The sequence below is a fragment of the Nomascus leucogenys genome, chromosome 9 (assembly GCF_006542625.1).
Source record: "Nomascus leucogenys isolate Asia chromosome 9, Asia_NLE_v1, whole genome shotgun sequence".
NCBI classification, from domain to species: Eukaryota; Metazoa; Chordata; class Mammalia; order Primates; family Hylobatidae; genus Nomascus; species Nomascus leucogenys.
In genome coordinates this window covers 112,108,125-112,125,616 of record NC_044389.1, presented here as the reverse complement: position 1 = coordinate 112,125,616, position 17,492 = coordinate 112,108,125, and the positions used below count along the sequence as shown (strand labels likewise).

General features: G+C 52.7%; 1 protein-coding gene across 2 annotated transcripts in view; it reads left to right on the top strand.

The window, feature by feature from the left end:
• Positions 1-17,492, top strand: part of PFKP (phosphofructokinase, platelet) — a 69,617-nt gene that overhangs the window by 35,926 nt on the left and 16,199 nt on the right. For both annotated transcript variants that reach the window (XM_003257579.4, XM_030819366.1), the window contains exons 5-16: positions 423-588; positions 2,028-2,072; positions 2,307-2,415; positions 3,945-4,040; positions 5,422-5,514; positions 6,080-6,205; positions 9,121-9,185; positions 10,028-10,097; positions 10,282-10,428; positions 13,557-13,627; positions 15,572-15,659; positions 16,676-16,828. In XM_003257579.4, the coding sequence (XP_003257627.2) occupies positions 423-588; positions 2,028-2,072; positions 2,307-2,415; positions 3,945-4,040; positions 5,422-5,514; positions 6,080-6,205; positions 9,121-9,185; positions 10,028-10,097; positions 10,282-10,428; positions 13,557-13,627; positions 15,572-15,659; positions 16,676-16,828 (1,229 nt within the window). The remainder of the gene's footprint in view (positions 1-422; positions 589-2,027; positions 2,073-2,306; positions 2,416-3,944; positions 4,041-5,421; positions 5,515-6,079; positions 6,206-9,120; positions 9,186-10,027; positions 10,098-10,281; positions 10,429-13,556; positions 13,628-15,571; positions 15,660-16,675; positions 16,829-17,492) is intronic.

The following is a 17,492-nucleotide window of genomic DNA, read 5'->3' as shown; positions in this document are numbered from 1 at the left end:
GAATTGGCCAGGGCAGTGGCTCACACCTATAATCCCAGCACTTTGGGAGGCCAAGGCAGGAGGGTCACTTGAGCTCAGGAATTTAAGACCAGCCCAGGCAACATAGAGTCTGGCTCTACAAAAAAAATTAAGAAATCAGCCAGGCATAGTTCTAGCTTCTCAGGACACTGAGGCAGAAGGATCACCTGAGCCCAGGAGTTCGAGGCTGCAGTGAGCTATGATGGTGCCACTGCACTCCAGCCTGGTCAACAGAGTGAGACTCTGTCTCAAAAAAAATGATAATAAAGAAATGATACCAATAACAAAAGAGTTTAGAGTGGTTGATTTCTCTACCCGTGGCCATTCTGCCTCAACCCTAGTGGGGCACCCCCCGAATGCGCCGTGGTTGCGGCGATGAGATGTGCTGTTTGCTCCCCACGCAGGCCAGATCGATAAGGAGGCCGTGCAGAAGTACGCCTACCTCAATGTGGTGGGCATGGTGGGTTCCATCGACAACGACTTCTGCGGCACCGACATGACCATCGGCACTGACTCCGCGCTGCACAGGATCATCGAGGTGGTTGACGCCATCATGACCACGGCCCAGAGGTAAAGCGCTCAGAGGAACCGGCGGGAGGCCACGTGGGGCCCGATGTGTGCCCAGCTCAGACGTTACCACGGGCTCTAGAACATTCTGCAGATTGGGTGTCCTGGTGCTGGTCTCATAACGACTTTTAGGAACTATTGCCGGAAAATTGTTCTCTGGTCTGCTTTTCATTTTTAATTTTAAAACATTCCTTGTTTTTAACCTGATGATAAAAGAAAACAGTTGATTAGAATTTGGAAGGAAGAAAGAAAGTAATTATCATCTAAACGTCCTACCCAAACATCTCCGGAAGGAGTGGCGAGCAGGAAACTGTCGTGTGGATTTTCCACACCACTCATTAGAAATGCAGCCAGCGGCCGGGCGCGGTGGCTCACGCTTGTAATCCCAGCACTTTGGGAGGCCGAGGCGGGCGGATCACGAGGTCAGGAGATCGAGACCACGGTGAAACCCCGTCTCTACTAAAAATACAAAAAAGTTAGCCGGGCGTGGTGGCGGGCGCCTGTGGTCCCAGCTACTCGGAGAGGCTGAGGCAGGAGAATGGCGTGAACCCGGGAGGCGGAGCTTGCAGTGAGCCGAGATCGCGCCACTGCGCTCCAGCCTGGGCGATAGAGCGAGACTCCATCTCAAAAAAAAAAAAAAAAAAAAAAAAAATGTAGCCAGCAATGTCCTGCCCTGCGTAACCTACGGGTTCACGAAGTGTCGTGGGGGCCACAACGTTTGATCCGAGGTGCTCTAGGCTCAGCAGGTTATCACTAATGACTCTGTGGGGCACCGTACAATTTCGGAAGCAATTTGCATGAAAACCATGTGAAATGGTAAACAGAATAAGTGTCTCCCCTTTAAGGACGAGGTGCTTGAGACTGGGAGAGTGCTGAATCCAGGCCCCAGCATGGCGCCTCCCAGTCCTCTGTGTGCGTGTCCTGTTCCCAGTGATGCCTCACTGGACATTCTCAGTGCGTGGGTGTGAACCCCACAGTTGGTGGAAAATCACCAAGTTGGAAGGCTGCTTGGAGCAGTTGGATTTTTCCATTCCCTGGGAAGACCCACAGTGTCTGGGCATTAACCACTTAGTGACTCTGGCACTCACTTGTTTCCGTGGGAGAGATCCAGCCGTGGCTCTCGACAGCAGCCGCTGACTGTGCCCAGTAGAGAAGGTATCTGGGAAAGAGCCCAGCACGGGGCCTGGGAGTGGGAGTGTGTCCTGGCACAGGCAGGCAGGCGGTGTCAAATGTGCGACTGGAGAGCGCAGAGGTGGTTCAAGTCCCTTTCCTCGCAGGAGTCTGGAAGGCTACCGCATAGCGTTTGCTTTACTAGAAAATGGACCATTTTTGAAGCCTGGGTCCCTGCAGGCCTCCTGGCCAACTCAGCTGTCAAAGCCCCTTTTCTCTGCTTTCTGAGCATGTCCAGGGCTGAGTGGGTGCTCCCTCTGCTTCTCTTCCAGCCACCAGAGGACCTTCGTTCTGGAAGTGATGGGACGACACTGTGGGTATGTACCTGCGGTGGGTCCGGAGGACACGGTTCAGGTGGGGGACCCTTAGCATCATCTCCCTGAGGCTGCATCCCACATCCTGAATGATCCCGTGGAGAGTCCTGGAGGGGCCGGCGTCCCGCTTCATACCTGGCGTTAGGTCTGCCCATCTGTCGCTGAGTGGGGTTCCTGGGGTGCCCTCATGGGAAGGATCCTTCCAGGGGTGTTGATGCTGTTGCCTTATCCACATAGGTACCTGGCCCTGGTGAGTGCCTTGGCCTGTGGTGCAGACTGGGTGTTCCTTCCGGAATCTCCGCCAGAGGAAGGCTGGGAGGAGCAGATGTGTGTCAAACTCTCGGAGGTAATGCGGGTCCCGTGGCCATTGATAGCGGGCGATGCTGGCTGCATTGCTTTAATCAGGATCCCAAGTGGGGTGGCATTTTAAGCAAGTGAAAATATCTCTCCGTCTCCAGTTTGTCACACTTTGTATTTCACTCTGTGGACTGTGAGCGTGGGGCATGTTTTCCTCTATGAAGGCTGAGACTCAAGGCAGAAGAGGTCTCATTTAAGACCTGAGGCTGAGACAGAGTGAGCCTGGTTAGAATGCCCCATGCGTGCCTAACTCTGGCAGGTGGACTTCAGGCACCGTTGGCTCCAGGCTGCACACAACCACCCCTACCATTTTCTACGGGCGGGTCTTTAATTTGGGGCTTTATAGAAAGCGAGTCCATTGAGGATGAGTTAATCCACATCATAGAGTGGTCGCTATGTTCCTTTCACGACCTCTTTAGGCTCACGTGACTGCCGTGAGCATAGGAAGGACGAGGGGGACAGCAGCCACAGCGGCCCAGCAGTGTGAGGCCTTTCGGATGCAGCTGCGGCCGCCAGAAACCCACTGTCTGGGCTCTGTGTCCGCTCATGCTGTGTTTTCTCTCCTCTCTGCTGCTGGAGCCCATGTGCAATACAACCTCATCCCAGTGGCCAGGCTTCGGGGCCTCCCCTGGGAGGGGCCGGGGAGGAGTGGTTCACAGGGAGGTGGCAGGAAACTCTGGAGGGAGGCAGAAAGCATGGCGTGCACGAGGCGCCTGTGGGGCGTCCACCTGTGTGTCCTTCCCCATGGGAACCCCTGTCAATCACAGCAGCACCCTCCACCTGGGGCTGACTGAGGGCCACATTTCTATCTGTGATGGTGATGTGAGCTCCCAGTCCCAAAGAGTTCTCTTCCAGTGAGCCACAGCCGCCCTGCCCCTTCACCCCTGCCCCTCTCCTCACCCCTGCCCCTTCACCCCTGCCCCTCTCCTCGCCCCTGCCCTGCCCCTTCACCCCTGCCCCTCTCCTCGCCCCTACCCCTGCCCCTTCACCCTGCCCCTCTCCTCGCCCCTACCCCTGCCCCTTCACCCCGCCCCTCTCCTCGCCCCTGCCCCTTCACCTCTGCCCCTCTCCTCGCCCCTGCCCCTCTCCTCGCCCCTGCCCCTTCACCCCTGTCCCTCTCTTCACTCCTGCCCCTCTCCTCACCCCTGCGCCTCTCCTCGCCCCTGCCCCTGCCCCTTCATCCCTGTCCCTCTCCTCACCCCTGCCCCTGCCCCTCTCCTCGCCCCTGCCCCTGCCCCTTCACCCCTGCCCTGCCCCTTCACCCCTGTCCCTCTCCTCACCCCTGCCCCTTCCCCTTTACCCCTGCCCCTCCTCTCACCCCTGTCCCTCCCTGCTGTCACCCAGAGCACTTTTCACCACCTTCTGATGTCATTGGGAAGCAGCTCTTAGGAAGTTAGGCAAAGATTTCCTGCCCAGAAAGAGGCCAGTTCAGTTTGAGACAGACTTCTTTGGTTTTGTTGCAGTTGTTGTTAAGAACAGGATTAGGAATTTGAGAGCTTTAATTTTCGATCTCCACAGAACCGTGCCCGGAAAAAAAGGCTGAATATTATTATTGTGGCCGAAGGAGCAATTGATACCCAAAATAAACCCATTACCTCTGAGAAAATCAAAGAGGTGAGTGCGTGTAGCTGCTCACTTTCCCTCGGTTTCTGCCTGGAAGCAGGGGAGGCTGGCGTCATGGGCAGGCTTGGTTTAGAACATTGAATTATTAACTTTTATCCTTGATATTTAAAACATTTTCATAATGACTCAGAAGTTGGACGTCAGGGGAAACACGCAGCTGCCACTCCTGGGAGCCCATTCTGCTTGCGTCCCCTCCTGCTGAGCCCCTGGAGGCTCCAGGACTCCCCAGCAGACATAGAGGGGTTCAGCTCAAGTGGCTATGCGTGTTCTTTGGATTCGAATGTTCCGGCTCTTAAACGTGAGCTGCTCTGAGAATGAGGACTGACCGCTTGGCAGCCGACCCGGGCTTCCGTTTGCCGCAGTGGGAAAAGGCGGCGTCTTGCTATTCCCTGTGCCCTCCCGTAACCCAGAGCATCAGCTGAGCACATTCTTACTCACAAAGACGCCGTGTCCTCGTGACCCTGCCCGGGAACGGGCTCTGGCAGGCTTCATGCCCTGGGACTTGCTCAGGCCGGTGCCTGCCCGTCTGGAGAGGACTCTGATGCCGTGGGCTGGGCCCTGCTGTAGACGGGGCTGCAGGCTGCTGGGGCTGGGGATGGGCTCTGGCTCCAGCCGCCACGGGTCAGAAGATGTCCCCACCTGGCTCTGCAAGTCGGCTTCTTTATTGTGCTTTGTTACGGTCAGTTAAGGAGCAAAACATGTCTCCGGATATGAAAACAGTGACGAACACCTGGGAAAGACATCTGCCAATATTTATAAGTGGTCATCCATAAAGTCGAGGCAAAGATTTTATTTCCCACTTAACTGTAATTAAATTACAGGACAATGGACGAGAAGGAACCAAGGAATTCACATAGCCCAGCCCCACTGTTCTTACAGAGGAGTAAGCTGAGTTCCAGAGACAGTGGCCTCTCCAGATCACCGGGCCAGGGTGCCCTTGGGCTGGGGCAAGGGGAGTGCCTTGATTGGGCTGAGTTGTGCTGTTCAAATCACAGCTGAACAAATTTAAGCTGGTTAAAGGAAGATGTTTACATTTTTTGTAAAATATAAGTAATAGTTTAAATGCAAGCTACTGAAACTTTATTTTTTTATTTTTATTTTTTAAAGCAATGAACATGTTACTTGTATTCATTTTCTAGGTGCGAGCCAAGATTTTGTCTGGTAACAACAGTATTATTTTTAAAACCAAGTTTCAGCCGCCTGTTATGGACACTAAATGTCCTGCTAGGAAACAAAATTTAGAAAGAACTTTTCCCATTTAGATCTGAAGAAAGAGCGAAAAACCTTTCCCAGCGCCCAGTGCCTCCTTCCGGATCTGGGCTGCTGTGTCCCACATCACATTTCCGCGTCCTAACGAGACGCTTCCTTGCAGCTCGTTGTCACGCAGCTGGGCTACGACACACGTGTGACCATCCTCGGGCACGTGCAGAGAGGGGGGACCCCTTCGGCGTTCGACAGGATCTTGGTGAGTTGGGAAGCGTTGGGCATCTTCACAAGGTCTCTAGGAGGAAGTGTTTCTGGAGAGGCACAGGCGCCAGCCGGCCGTGGAGGCTGGCAAGATGCTCCCCCAGAGATGCCGGCGGCCCGGCCCTCATCTTAGCAATCCCTGAGACCTTTGGTGTAGACCAGTCTCTAGGCCTGCAGCCATTCAGATGCGGGGAGAGCTCCTTAATGCGGGACGGCAGCGCCTGCTGTTGGCACGACGTGGACCCCAGAGGGCACAACCCCAGGGCAGAAAGGCTGTGTTTCTAGTGTGAGTCTCTGGAACCCGACTCAGGGCAGCAGGAATCCCAAGTACAAACTCTCAGTTCTTAACGCTCCACTCTCTATCTGCCCTGACCTCCCCTCTGTTCCCGTCTTGCCAATTCTAAAGGAGTGGAAATCGCTTTGCTCTAAAGAGTTGGGCTGGAAGTGGGAGGGGCTGTGAGCACCTGACTGAGGTCATTGGAGGTCATGGAAAGATAGCAGGAGGTGACAGGGACAGGGCAGGGTGGGGGGCTGCCCCTGATGCACATGGACCTGGTTTCCAGGCCAGCCGCATGGGAGTGGAGGCGGTCATCGCCTTGCTAGAGGCCACCCCGGACACCCCAGCTTGTGTCGTGTCACTGAATGGGAACCACGCCGTGCGCCTGCCGCTGATGGAGTGCGTGCAGATGGTGAGTGGGCAGCCCGTGGCCAAGGGCGGGGCGGGGACGGCTGGGACAGACGCTGCTTGTCGGGCCAGCCTGGGCACCTCGGGTGTATTGTTGGTGCACGCTGGGTTACACGGCCTTTCTGAGAAGGGGGTGAGCTGCCCGTGGGGAGGGAGCAGGCTTGTGTTCTCACCCACACCTGCAGAGCCTGCGCCGCCTTCGCTCTTTGGTTTTCTAAGTTACCATCCGTGTGGCACATAGTCGTAACCTCCCCTGGGGGGGGTCTAAAGCATCGGGATCCTCAACAGTCAAGGATCCAGATGGCCCCAGTGCACCAGATGCTGCAGAAGTTCAGAGTGCAGGGAGGCGGCTGAGAGAGATCCGTGGACAGAGTGCAGGGAGGCGGGCATGAGAGAGATCCGTGGGGCAGGGTGGGCAGGGAGGCAGGTAGGTGGGCGTGAGAGCGATCTGCAGGGTGATATTTTGTAGGGGAAGGTGGGACCTTCCCAAACTTCTCCAGTTTCAGCCACTTCCTGTCCTCCTATCCCCAAGGACATTCAGGTCTGTGATGGGACATAGGGATAGCTCTGGTCACCTGAAGATACACCCACCCTTCTTGGGCCAGGGAACTGCCTGCCTGCAAATGAACAAAGGGAAAAGCAGTTCCAGTTTTTCAGGCATTGTTCAGTAGTGGAGGTGGGTGTGGAGTTAGCTGCGTTTGAAGTTATTTTATTTATTTAGAGATGGAGTCTCACTCTGTTGCCCAGGCTGGAGTGCAGTGGTGCGATCTCGGCTCACTGCAAGCTCTGCCTCCTGGGTTCACGCCAATTCTCCTGCCTCAGCCTCCCGAGTAGCTGGGACTACAGGTACAGGTGCCTGCCACCACGCCTGGCTATTTTTTTTTTTTTTTTTTTTTTTTGTATTTTTAGTAGAGACAGGGTTTCACTGTGTTAGCCAGGATGGTCTCGATCTCCTGACCTTGTGATCCTCCTGCCTCGGCCTCCCAAAGTGCTGGTATTACAGGCGTGAGCCACCGCGCCCAGCTGTTGTTTTATTTTTCAGAGTTCATTCATGATTCATGACTCCTGTTTTGTTGCCTCTTAACACACACAAAGAAGTCGTGAAGCAATCAAGTCAGGGACTTGTCGAAAGTCACCTTGTAAACATAATTTCCAAGAGCCCAAGGGAGAAAATAGTATTTGTGTGTATGCGTGTGTGTGTGTGTGTGCAGGCTTGTGTCTCTGTGTGTATGTGTGTATATGTGCGTGCATGTGTGTCTCTGCATGTACATGCAGGTTTATGCATATGTTTATGCATGTGTGTGTGTTTGTGAGTGTGTGAGGTAGTTTGCATCTGCATGTGTGTGTGTGTGTTTATATGCATGGGTATGCATGTTTGAGTGTGAGGTAGTGGGTCTGCATGTATGTGTGTGCATGTTTGTGTGCATGCATGTTTATATGCATGTCTGCATGGTATCGTGTGTGCATGTGTGTGTCCATGTATGTTTATACGCATGTGTGTGTGCATGTTTTGTGAGGTAGTGTGTGTCTGCATGTAAGTGTGTGTGCATGTGTATATATGCATATGTGTACATTTGAGTGTGAGGTAGTACGTATCTCTGTTAGTGTGTACATGTATGTTTATATGCATGCGTGTGTGTGTGAGGTAATGTGTCTGCATGTTTCTGCATGTATGCTTATATGCATGTGTGAGCATGTTTGAGATAGTGTGTCTGCATGTTTGTGCGTGCATGTATGTTTATATGCATATGTGAGTGTGTGGGGTATTATCTGCATGTTTGCGTGCACATATGTTTATATACGTGTGTGTATGTGAGAGGTAGTATGTGTCTGCATGTTTGTGTGCAGGTATGTTTCTATGCAGATGTGTGCATGTTGGTATGAATGTGAGGTAGCATGTGTCTGCATGTTTATGTATGCAGGTATGTTTATATGCATACATATGCATGTTGGCATGAGTGAGGTAGCGTGTGTCTGCATGTTTGTGTGTGCAGGTATGTTTCTATGCATATGTGTGCATGTTGGTATGAGTGTGAGGTAGTGTGTGTCTGCACGTTAGTATGTGCCTGTGTGCATGTGAGAGGCAGTAGGCTTAAAAGGCTCAGAGCACTGAACAACACGCAGTACGTGTATTTTGAGCCTGTGTCTCGTGTCTCTGCTTGTCTAGAGATGATCGCGGTAGGTGTCACTTGCCCTGACCTTGAAACCACCCTTGTGTGGCTTTGTTGTTAAAGCCGAGGGAGCCACGACTGTGCACCTGCTGTTTGTCAGGCGTCTTCCTGAGGGTCTGACGTGTTTGAATAACCTTAGAGATTGTTGGAAATAGGAGTATTTTTCTCATCTTACAGATGAGGAAATTGAAGTTCAGAGCAAGAAAGAACTTGCCCGAGATCCTGACGTTGCGCGGGGCTGCCTGGCGTGCATCAGTCCCAGCCCCATGTCCCAGGGCCTCCATCCGGGCCCCTCTGTTCCCCCGCCCGCTGTGACCTCGCTCCCGTCCCACATCCCCCAGTGAGCTGCTGTGTTTTGTTTTGTTTTTCCCCACCATAATCAGATTGAGAATTCCTTAGAAGCATGCCTGAGAGATTTCATTTCCTCTGGCTTTGTTCTCTTGGAGTTAAATCTTCACAATGTTGTGTCCACAAACAGCAGGTGACACCTTCTCTTTTTCCTCAGAAGCCTCCTGAGCTAAGCAGACCCCAGGGCTCTGACCTCACAGCCGGGCAGTGAGGGGCTGGCTGTCAACCAGCATTAGGACACACTTGGCGGCCGGTCATCTAGACCATTAACCCTGGGGCTGCCCGGGTCAGACTGGAGGGGGCTGGTGGGAAGGACCGAGCCAGTCTCCACCCACCCACCCCATCCATGATGCACCAGGTCCTGACACATTCTTTCTTCTTGTCATCATTGTTTTAAAAGACTCAGGATGTGCAGAAGGCGATGGACGAGAGGAGATTTCAAGACGCAGTTCGACTCCGAGGGAGGTGAGGTGCTTTGGAGAAAGCTCTGGTCTGTCAGGAACACACACCCCTCAGGCCTGGCCACTGCAAATGTGCTTGGGGGTTGTGCTTATTCCATGTCAATATGAAAAATCAGAAAGTTAGGCAGTACTCACAGCATCACTTTGGCAGTAGCAGCAGGCCCTGGTGACTGGTTAGAGAGAAATCACTTTCTAAATTTACCATTGGTCCTTTTTGGCAAGGTGGTGGTTGTTTAGGAGCTAATGAGATTAAGGCCCCAGGTGACTTGTGGCCCTTTAACAACAAACAAAAACAAAAAACGGAGTCTCTTTCTGTTGCCCAGGCTAGAGTGCAGTGGTGCCATCTCAGCTCCCTGCAACGTCTGCCTCCCATGTTCAAGCAATTCTCGTTCCTCAGCCTCCCAAGTAGCTGGGACTACTGGCACGTACAAATGCGTGTCACCACGTCCAGCTAATTTTTGTATTTTTAGTACAGACGGGGTTTCACCATGTTGGCCAGGCTGGTCTCAAACTCCTGACCTCAAATGATCCACCCGCCTCAGCCTCCCAAAGTGCTGGGATTACAGGCTTGAGCCACCACACCCGGCCGTGGCCCATGGTTTGCTAGAGAAAGTTATGAAGTGTAGAAACATGCCCTTTTCTCTTAGTCCATTTCCACCAGACATGGACAGCACCGCGGGTCGCGGTTAAGGGCTCTGCAGTGCACGTGGAATCCTGGGGCCTCCTCCTGCCCAGATAGTTGGCAGACACACTGAGTGCTGGCAGATAAGCCGCCTTTTCTCCACATGAGCCCTGAGTTGTGTCCAGTATTCTTGACTCCGGTCCAACGACACCCTTTTCCTTTAGGAGCTTTGCGGGCAACTTGAACACCTACAAGCGACTTGCCATCAAGCTGCCGGATGATCAGATCCCAAAGGTAGGTGGCCGGCCTCCCGCGATGCCCCCAACCTCTCCTGCGGGCCTCCCCTCATGGCCTCTGCCTCGCTGAATGAGGCCACCTGTTTTCAGACATGGCACGGCATGGGCCGCTGCCAGAGTGTGCAGCAAATGGAGCTCACATGTGCCCGTGACCCAGCGCTTACCTGCCTTCTGTTTTGCAGACCAATTGCAACGTGGCTGTCATCAACGTGGGGGCGCCCGCGGCTGGGATGAACGCAGCCGTACGCTCAGCTGTGCGCGTGGGCATTGCCGATGGCCACAGGATGCTCGCCATCTATGATGGCTTCGATGGCTTCGCCAAGGGCCAGGTGAGTCACCCAGGATGCCGTAGGCAGGCAGACACCCTGGCCCTGAGCGCAGTGGATGTGGGGGGGGACCCTCCACGGCCCTCATACCTTTTCATGCCTCAGTCCAGGATCCTGTGATATTGTGACTGAATGACTGCTTATTTAAGGCATTGCTTCTGGAGTAAAATCTCACCCTAAGGTAGGTTTCAGGCCCTCACATGGAGCCCAGGGTATGATGTGCTTTTGAATTTTCTGAAAAGGTGCTGGAAGATGGCAGTGCCTCTGGGGTCTGATGACCCTGACATTAGGTGAGAAGGAAGGTGGCGTCGTCTCGGAGGCTGTGGTTGGTTTAAACTGGGCACTGGAGGGAAAGCAGGTGGTGTCTGGTGTGCACAAGCACCCACTGAAATACAAACCTTAGTGAACACGGCTAACACCTTGATGTGTGCTGTGTCCAGTTGTTCTGCGGGATTGACATGTGTTCACCCATTTAAGCCTCACACTAAATCTAAAGTGTTATCCCCATTTTCCTTCCAAGAAAACTGAGGCACAGGGATGCCAGCTGGGCTGGGTGCACGAGAGAGGACTGGAAACAGGGTTCTGAGCTCCTGACCAGGGGCTGAACTTGTGGCTATTTGTTGGTCTGATTAGCCAACAAATACCGACTTTGTGAAATTCTTTTTTTTTTTTTTTTTTGAGATGAAGTCTCGCTCTGTTACCCAAGCTGGAGTGCAATGGCACGATCTTGGCTCACTGCAACCTCTGCCTCCTGGGTTCAAGCGATTCTCCTGCCTCAGCCCCTTGAGTAGCTGAAATTACAGGTGCACACCACCACGCCCAGCTCATTTTTGTATTTTTAGTAGAGATGGGGTTTCATCATGTTGGCCAGGCTGGTCTCGACCTCCTGACCTCAGGTGACCCACCCACCTCGGCCTCCCAAAGTGCTGGGATTACAGGCATGACCCATGTGCCCGGCCTCCTACTTTGTGGAATTCTTATGCTGAGGAATTAAATGAGTGAGCAAAGCAAACACAACTCTCTGGTTCCGTGGAGACTGCGTTTTAGGCGGGGAGAGAGGACAGTGACTGAGGACCCCCCTGCTCTCTGGACAGTGAGCAGTGGTCAGAGGCACGCCGAGGAGGGCCTGCTGGAGGTCCCCCAGACAGCCACGCTGGGGAAGGTGCTCCCAGGCTGCAGGTCAGAAGATGAGCAGGTGGCTGAGGGGACACTTATCCCAGGCAGAGGGCAGTGTTGCCCTGGAGCTGATGCTCACAGGGGTGGGGGCTCCGCGCCCACGCAGGGCAGTGAGGATGGGAACCGCAGGGGCAGGGCCAGCTTGTTTGTGGGCAGCCTGAAGAGGTTGGCTTTTATGTCATGTGAGATTCGAGGGTCCTGAGCAGGGACTGTCCCATACCACAAGCTTTCTAAAGGGACCCTCTGCTGTTCACCGAGGCAGAGGCAGGAGGCAGGGCTCCCAGCGGGGCTGTGCAGTCACCTAGCAAGAGATGGTGGGTCCAGACTGGCTACCGTGCGGAAGGCGAGAAACCTCCAAGGGTCTGGAGGTATTGAGGGCACGGAGGGCAGATGGCATTTGTTTGCTAAGTACGTGCAGGCATAAACAGAGGAGGCAAGAATCACTCCATTCCTGGCCTGAGCGCATGGAGAGGGTAGAGTTGCAACTTATGAGGACTAGGAAGCCCTGAGACACACTTGCTTGCAGGAACGATGAGGAGCAGAGACTCATGAGGCCGGGATGAAGGTGTGTGTCCCTCAGCTGATGACAGGACTGGGGATGCCGGGGTGAAGGTGGGTGTCCCAGGGCCAAGGACAGGACTGGGGATGCCGGGGTGAAGGTGCATGTCCCTCAGCTGATGACAGGACTGGGGATGCCGGGGTGAAGGTGCATGTCCCTCAGCTGAGGACAGGACTGGGGATACCGGGGTGAAGGTGTGTGTCCCGCGGCCAAGAATGTGCAGTAAGCCGCTGTGTCCCGGCATCTTCAGGAGGGTTTGGCTCAGCTCGTGGGTTTAGGAGTCTTCAGCGTCTCCATGGTGGTTAAAGGTGCAGAACTCACAGGGCTTCCCTGAGGGCCTGAGTGTAGGCAGGAGAGAGAGGGGGTCCAGGACCGAGTCCTCAGGGCACCATTGTTAAGAGTAGGGTGGGAAGAGGAGACCCCAGCCCAGGAGACTGCGGAGTGGCAGAGAGGTGGGGTGGAGATGCCCCGTGTCATCCCTGGGAACACAGATGATCCACCTTCCACCACCACTGGCCCCCTTTCCATGTTGGCCCATCCACCTGCATCTCAGCAGCAGGAACTGGATTAGGAATTGTCTGTCCTGGGTGGATCGTCCTGTCCCTGTCTTTCTTGTTCCGACTTGTGAAGATTAATTGGCTTAAAACTGGTATTTGCTTTATTTAAAGAAATATTGCCTTCAAAACTGATTTATGTGGAAAAAAGCCTGATTTATACGGTTCTGTCAACTATATATATATATATATATACACACACATATATACACACATATATATACACACCTTGTACAATATTTACCTTTTGATAGAGAATGATCTTTTTTCTAATGTAATTTACCTGGAGACCCCCCTGCAGCACAGCAGTGTGTCCACATCCGTGAACTTACCCAGGATCTCGTGACCGGAAGCTGCAGAGCTGGGGTTCCAGCCCCACAGGTTCCCCTCCCACGGCCCTGCCATCCTCGCAGTGGCGTCCTCTTTCTGCGATTACCTTAGTTTGCGTAGTAATCTATTTTCCCTTTTTTCTGCCTAGTTTTTTAAGGAAAGAAATGTTCCCTTAATCTCTTAGCAATTTAGAAACCATCATGTTTCTTTTAATTGCCGGTGGCAGGATATGGGGAGCTGACGTATCTCTCACACGTGGCTCGAGATGAAATGCAGACGCCCCAACAGGCGGGGAGAGCACAGCCCCTCTGCTGTTCTTCATGAGTCGTTAACCTTGGACTTCTGTTTCTCGCCTTGATTCATCCGGGCATCGTGATAAATGCTGTCTCATATGCCTCTCAAATCTTTACTGGAATGCAGCCTGTTGAAAAGTACAGAAAGCTATTTTTAGCACTTTCTAACTTGCCTTTCATTGTTCAATTTAGCTGTTTCATTCTGTGTTTGCACATTAGATCAAAGAAATCGGCTGGACAGATGTCGGGGGCTGGACCGGCCAAGGAGGCTCCATTCTTGGGACAAAACGGTAACTTCCAAATCTCAACTCTATGACCTGCTTTTAAGGAAGAAGGAAGAGCCATGTTCTGGGAGAGGATCGCTGGGTGCCAATGCCACTTGCGATTCCTGTAAAGGTGTCCCTAAGGGAGGGGTGCAGGCAGTTACCGGTCCTCCCTCCAGTGGAACTGCCCATGTTCCAGGGAGCTGGGGATGCGTCCCGGGGCGTAAGAGAGATGAGGAGGTAACTCGTGAACGCCTTCCTCTAATTCATATTTCCATTCATTTGGAGAGCCAGCTGGCAAGCCTAAAGCCTCCACTCGGAGGTCATAAAGATGAGTGGTGTCACGGAGCCGTGGAGACGGCACTCTAAGCAAACCCTAAAGCAGCCTGAATAGCAGGTTGCATTGGTGTGAAGAGTAGCCCTGAGCAGCTGTGACTTGAGGCTCAGATTCCCACAGCCGAGGAAAGGACCCAAGGAATTCTAGCCTAAAAATCTCTTTTTCGGACCACAGTAAGCCTCGCGTCCCTACATCGCTGGGGACGATGGGATTTTCTCATGTAGATGAAGCCTGAATAATTCTCACCTTTGATCATGTCAGGGGTGCGAATATTAATATCTGTCATCACTACACATTACAATTTCATATGGAAGGAAGGTAGTTTTTGGCAAATATAATAAATGATGGATTCCACGTAATTCTGGCTTATTGTTCCAAGGGAGTTAGCTGCACCCTTCGCTTTGCTTTGCTTTACAGCCAGGACCCTGGTACTCCCAGCCACTGGTGGGGAGCCTCAGAGTGGGGTTAGCTCTGCAGCTGCCTCCTGGCTGTTCTCATGAGCTCTGAGTGTCGGTGCCCCAGATGGTAAAGCTCTAGGTGGAGGCAGATGCATCCCTCGGTGTGCGTCCTGGGGCTGAGGACTGGCTGCCGACACCCCGGGCACAGGTGCTTGATAAGCCGGCCAGGGCGTTTCTCCCAAGAATGCAGAGAGGACTCGCTGGCTGTTGTGGGCTCATCCTGAAGAGGCTTGAGAAACCTCACCTTAGGGGCCAGTGTAGGTTTGCATTTAGCTGCATCTACTTGTCTGCTCTGATTGCCTGGCCTGAACGTTTTTGCCCTACGGTGTCTTATAAATCTACCGAGAGTACAAGTACTTCTTCCAATGAACATGAAACCTTTGGGTGGGCTTGGGATGGGATCCAGGGAGGGGCACAGTCTGGTGCTGCACTTGCTAGCCCTGTCATGTGACATTGGTGAGAGCACGGGGGAGGGAGAGCAGGTATGAGCAGATGGGATTTTAAATGAGATCAATAGTGGATAATGCATGTGTAAGTTATTTGGAAACTGGAAATTTCCATTTAAACAATTATTGGGCACAGTGGCTCATGCCTGTAATCCCAGCACTTTGGGAGGCTGAGGCAGGTGGATCACGAGGTCAAGAGATGGAGACCATCCTGGCCAACATGGTGAAACCCCATCTCTACTAAAAATGCAAAAAAGTAGCCAGGCGTGGTGGCAGGCACCTGTAGTCCCAGCTACTCGGGAGGCCGAGGCAGGAGAATCACTTGAACCCGGGAGGCGGAGCTTTCAGTGAGCTGAGATCGCGCCACTGCACTCCAGCCTGGTGACAGAGCGAGACTCCGTCTCAAAAAAAAAAAAAAAATTGTTAATAATTATAACTTATTATTTTTATTTTTTCTAAGGGGGCAGTAGAGTTCTTTTTAGGTCAAGGTACGGGCTGAAATGCTTTATTCCATTTTCTCATGAAAACACTGTTTTGAGATGAGATTCCTGGTCGTTCTGCCATCTGCCATGAGTGAAAAGGCAAACATTTACCACTGCTTAAAACCACAGACTGGGGAAGGCGGCCGGGTGGGGACCGGCGTGGTTTCTCGGGGGTTCCTGGCATGGCGTCCCATGGACTGTGTGGAGTTTGGGGTGTCTGACATCATTCTCCATGTGGCTATTTTCAGCGTTCTCCCGGGGAAGTACTTGGATGAGATTGCCACACAGATGCGCACACACAGCATCAACGCGCTGCTGATCATCGGTGGATTTGAGGTACGTTACCGTCTCTCTCTTGCTGGTCTTGCAGGTGTGAGCCGCGCCCTGTGTTGGCTAAACATTAAGCTACTTGTTGGCTACTGGCCATGATCCGAGATGATAGGTTCCCAGACCCAGCAGCCACTGGAGAATTGTAGAACAGCAGAATAGCAGGTGGTGAGACGTGGCCTATGAGTGTGGCCCAGTTCCAATAAAGCAACTTAACCAAGAAGCAAAAGCTTGACTCCTTAACTGGGCCTCATCTATTCAGTGAGCTCTTGATGTATTTCAGGTCTGTGGAAGTAATTCTATCTCTTGAGTCCAGAGTCCAGTGGCTACTTAGAGAGTAAGGTAGTTATACCTAGAATTTTGTTTAAAATCACATATTGGACTGTAGACCCTAATATTTTTCTATTCATGAAGATTAGTCCCATGGTAACGTTTCCATTTACTTTTAGAAAAAGTAAAAACTGGCTAGGCGCGGTGGCTCACGCCTGTAATCCCAGCACTTTGGGAGGCCGAGGCGGGCAGACCACCTGAGGTCAGGAGTTCAAGACCAACCTGACCAACATGGTGAAACCCTGTCTCTACTAAAAATACAAGAATTAGCCAGGTGTGGTGGCGGGCACCTGTAGTCCCAGCTACCCGGGAGGCTGAGGCAGGAGAATCGCTTGAACCCAGGAGGCAGAGGTTGCAGTGAGACGAGATTGCGCCACTGCACTCCAGCCTGGGCAACAAAGTGAGACTCCATCTCAAACAAAAACAAAAACAAAGAACCTCAGGAATGAGACTCTCACCCGTGAGAAGTTTAGTCTTCTAACGGATGATGTCTGTCCTACGCCCTCTGTGCTTAGAACCTGCCGATCCTTGTCTGTGGTTTTAACGTGACTCTGTATTGATCTCGTAGTGTTTTCGTGACGCCCCAGTGTGCTCCCTGCGTGCTGTAGTGGAGGTGGCTCTCCCAGGCTCTCCCTGCGAGACCCCCTCCTCCCCAGCTCCCCTCTCGCCCCACAACTCCCACGCTTGTCTGACAGGCCTACCTGGGACTCCTGGAGCTGTCAGCCGCCCGGGAGAAGCACGAGGAGTTCTGTGTCCCCATGGTCATGGTTCCCGCTACTGTGTCCAACAATGTGCCGGGTTCCGATTTCAGCATCGGGGCAGACACAGCCCTGAACACTATCACCGACGTAAGTCTGTGCGCGCCCCGCCAGGCGGGCGCCGGCTGACGCTAACCCGAGGGCCCCGGCCCTTTTTATCTACCAGTGGGCTAGAAACAGCCTTTTATGAATATCCTGAATGAGAGCTTCTCGTTCTTTTTTTCCCCCCTAGATTTGATCTCACTCCCAAAAAGTTTTACCACCTCTGCTTCTGTGTGGCCACCGGGGGGATGTAGCGTGGCCGAGACTCCGGGAGTGCCCATGAGCACCTGCGGCGCTGAGGAGGGATGGGTTGCAGTCTCCTGTGATTGCACCAGCATTAAAAATCACTTTTTTGTGTGTGCTGATCCTAAATTTTCTTTGAGCCTCCAATACCCATTATGATGAACCCCTGCCTTGATGCTGAGGGTAGAAATTGAACTGAATATTTTATAATCTTATTCATTGCCCTGAAGGCACCATTGCATTTGTTATCTCTGTGGTCTTGGCTGTTGACCTCATTTTCCCCTTTGTAAACCGGGGATATTAAATTACATCTAAGGCAATATTGGTGCTAGTTTAGTTTTTTTTGCCAGGAGACAATAAGAAAACATAGAAATATATTCTTCTTGTTTTTCTTTATGAGACGGGGTCTTACTCTGTCACCCAGGCTTGAGTGCAGTGGTGTGATCTCTGCTCACTGCAGCCTCAACCT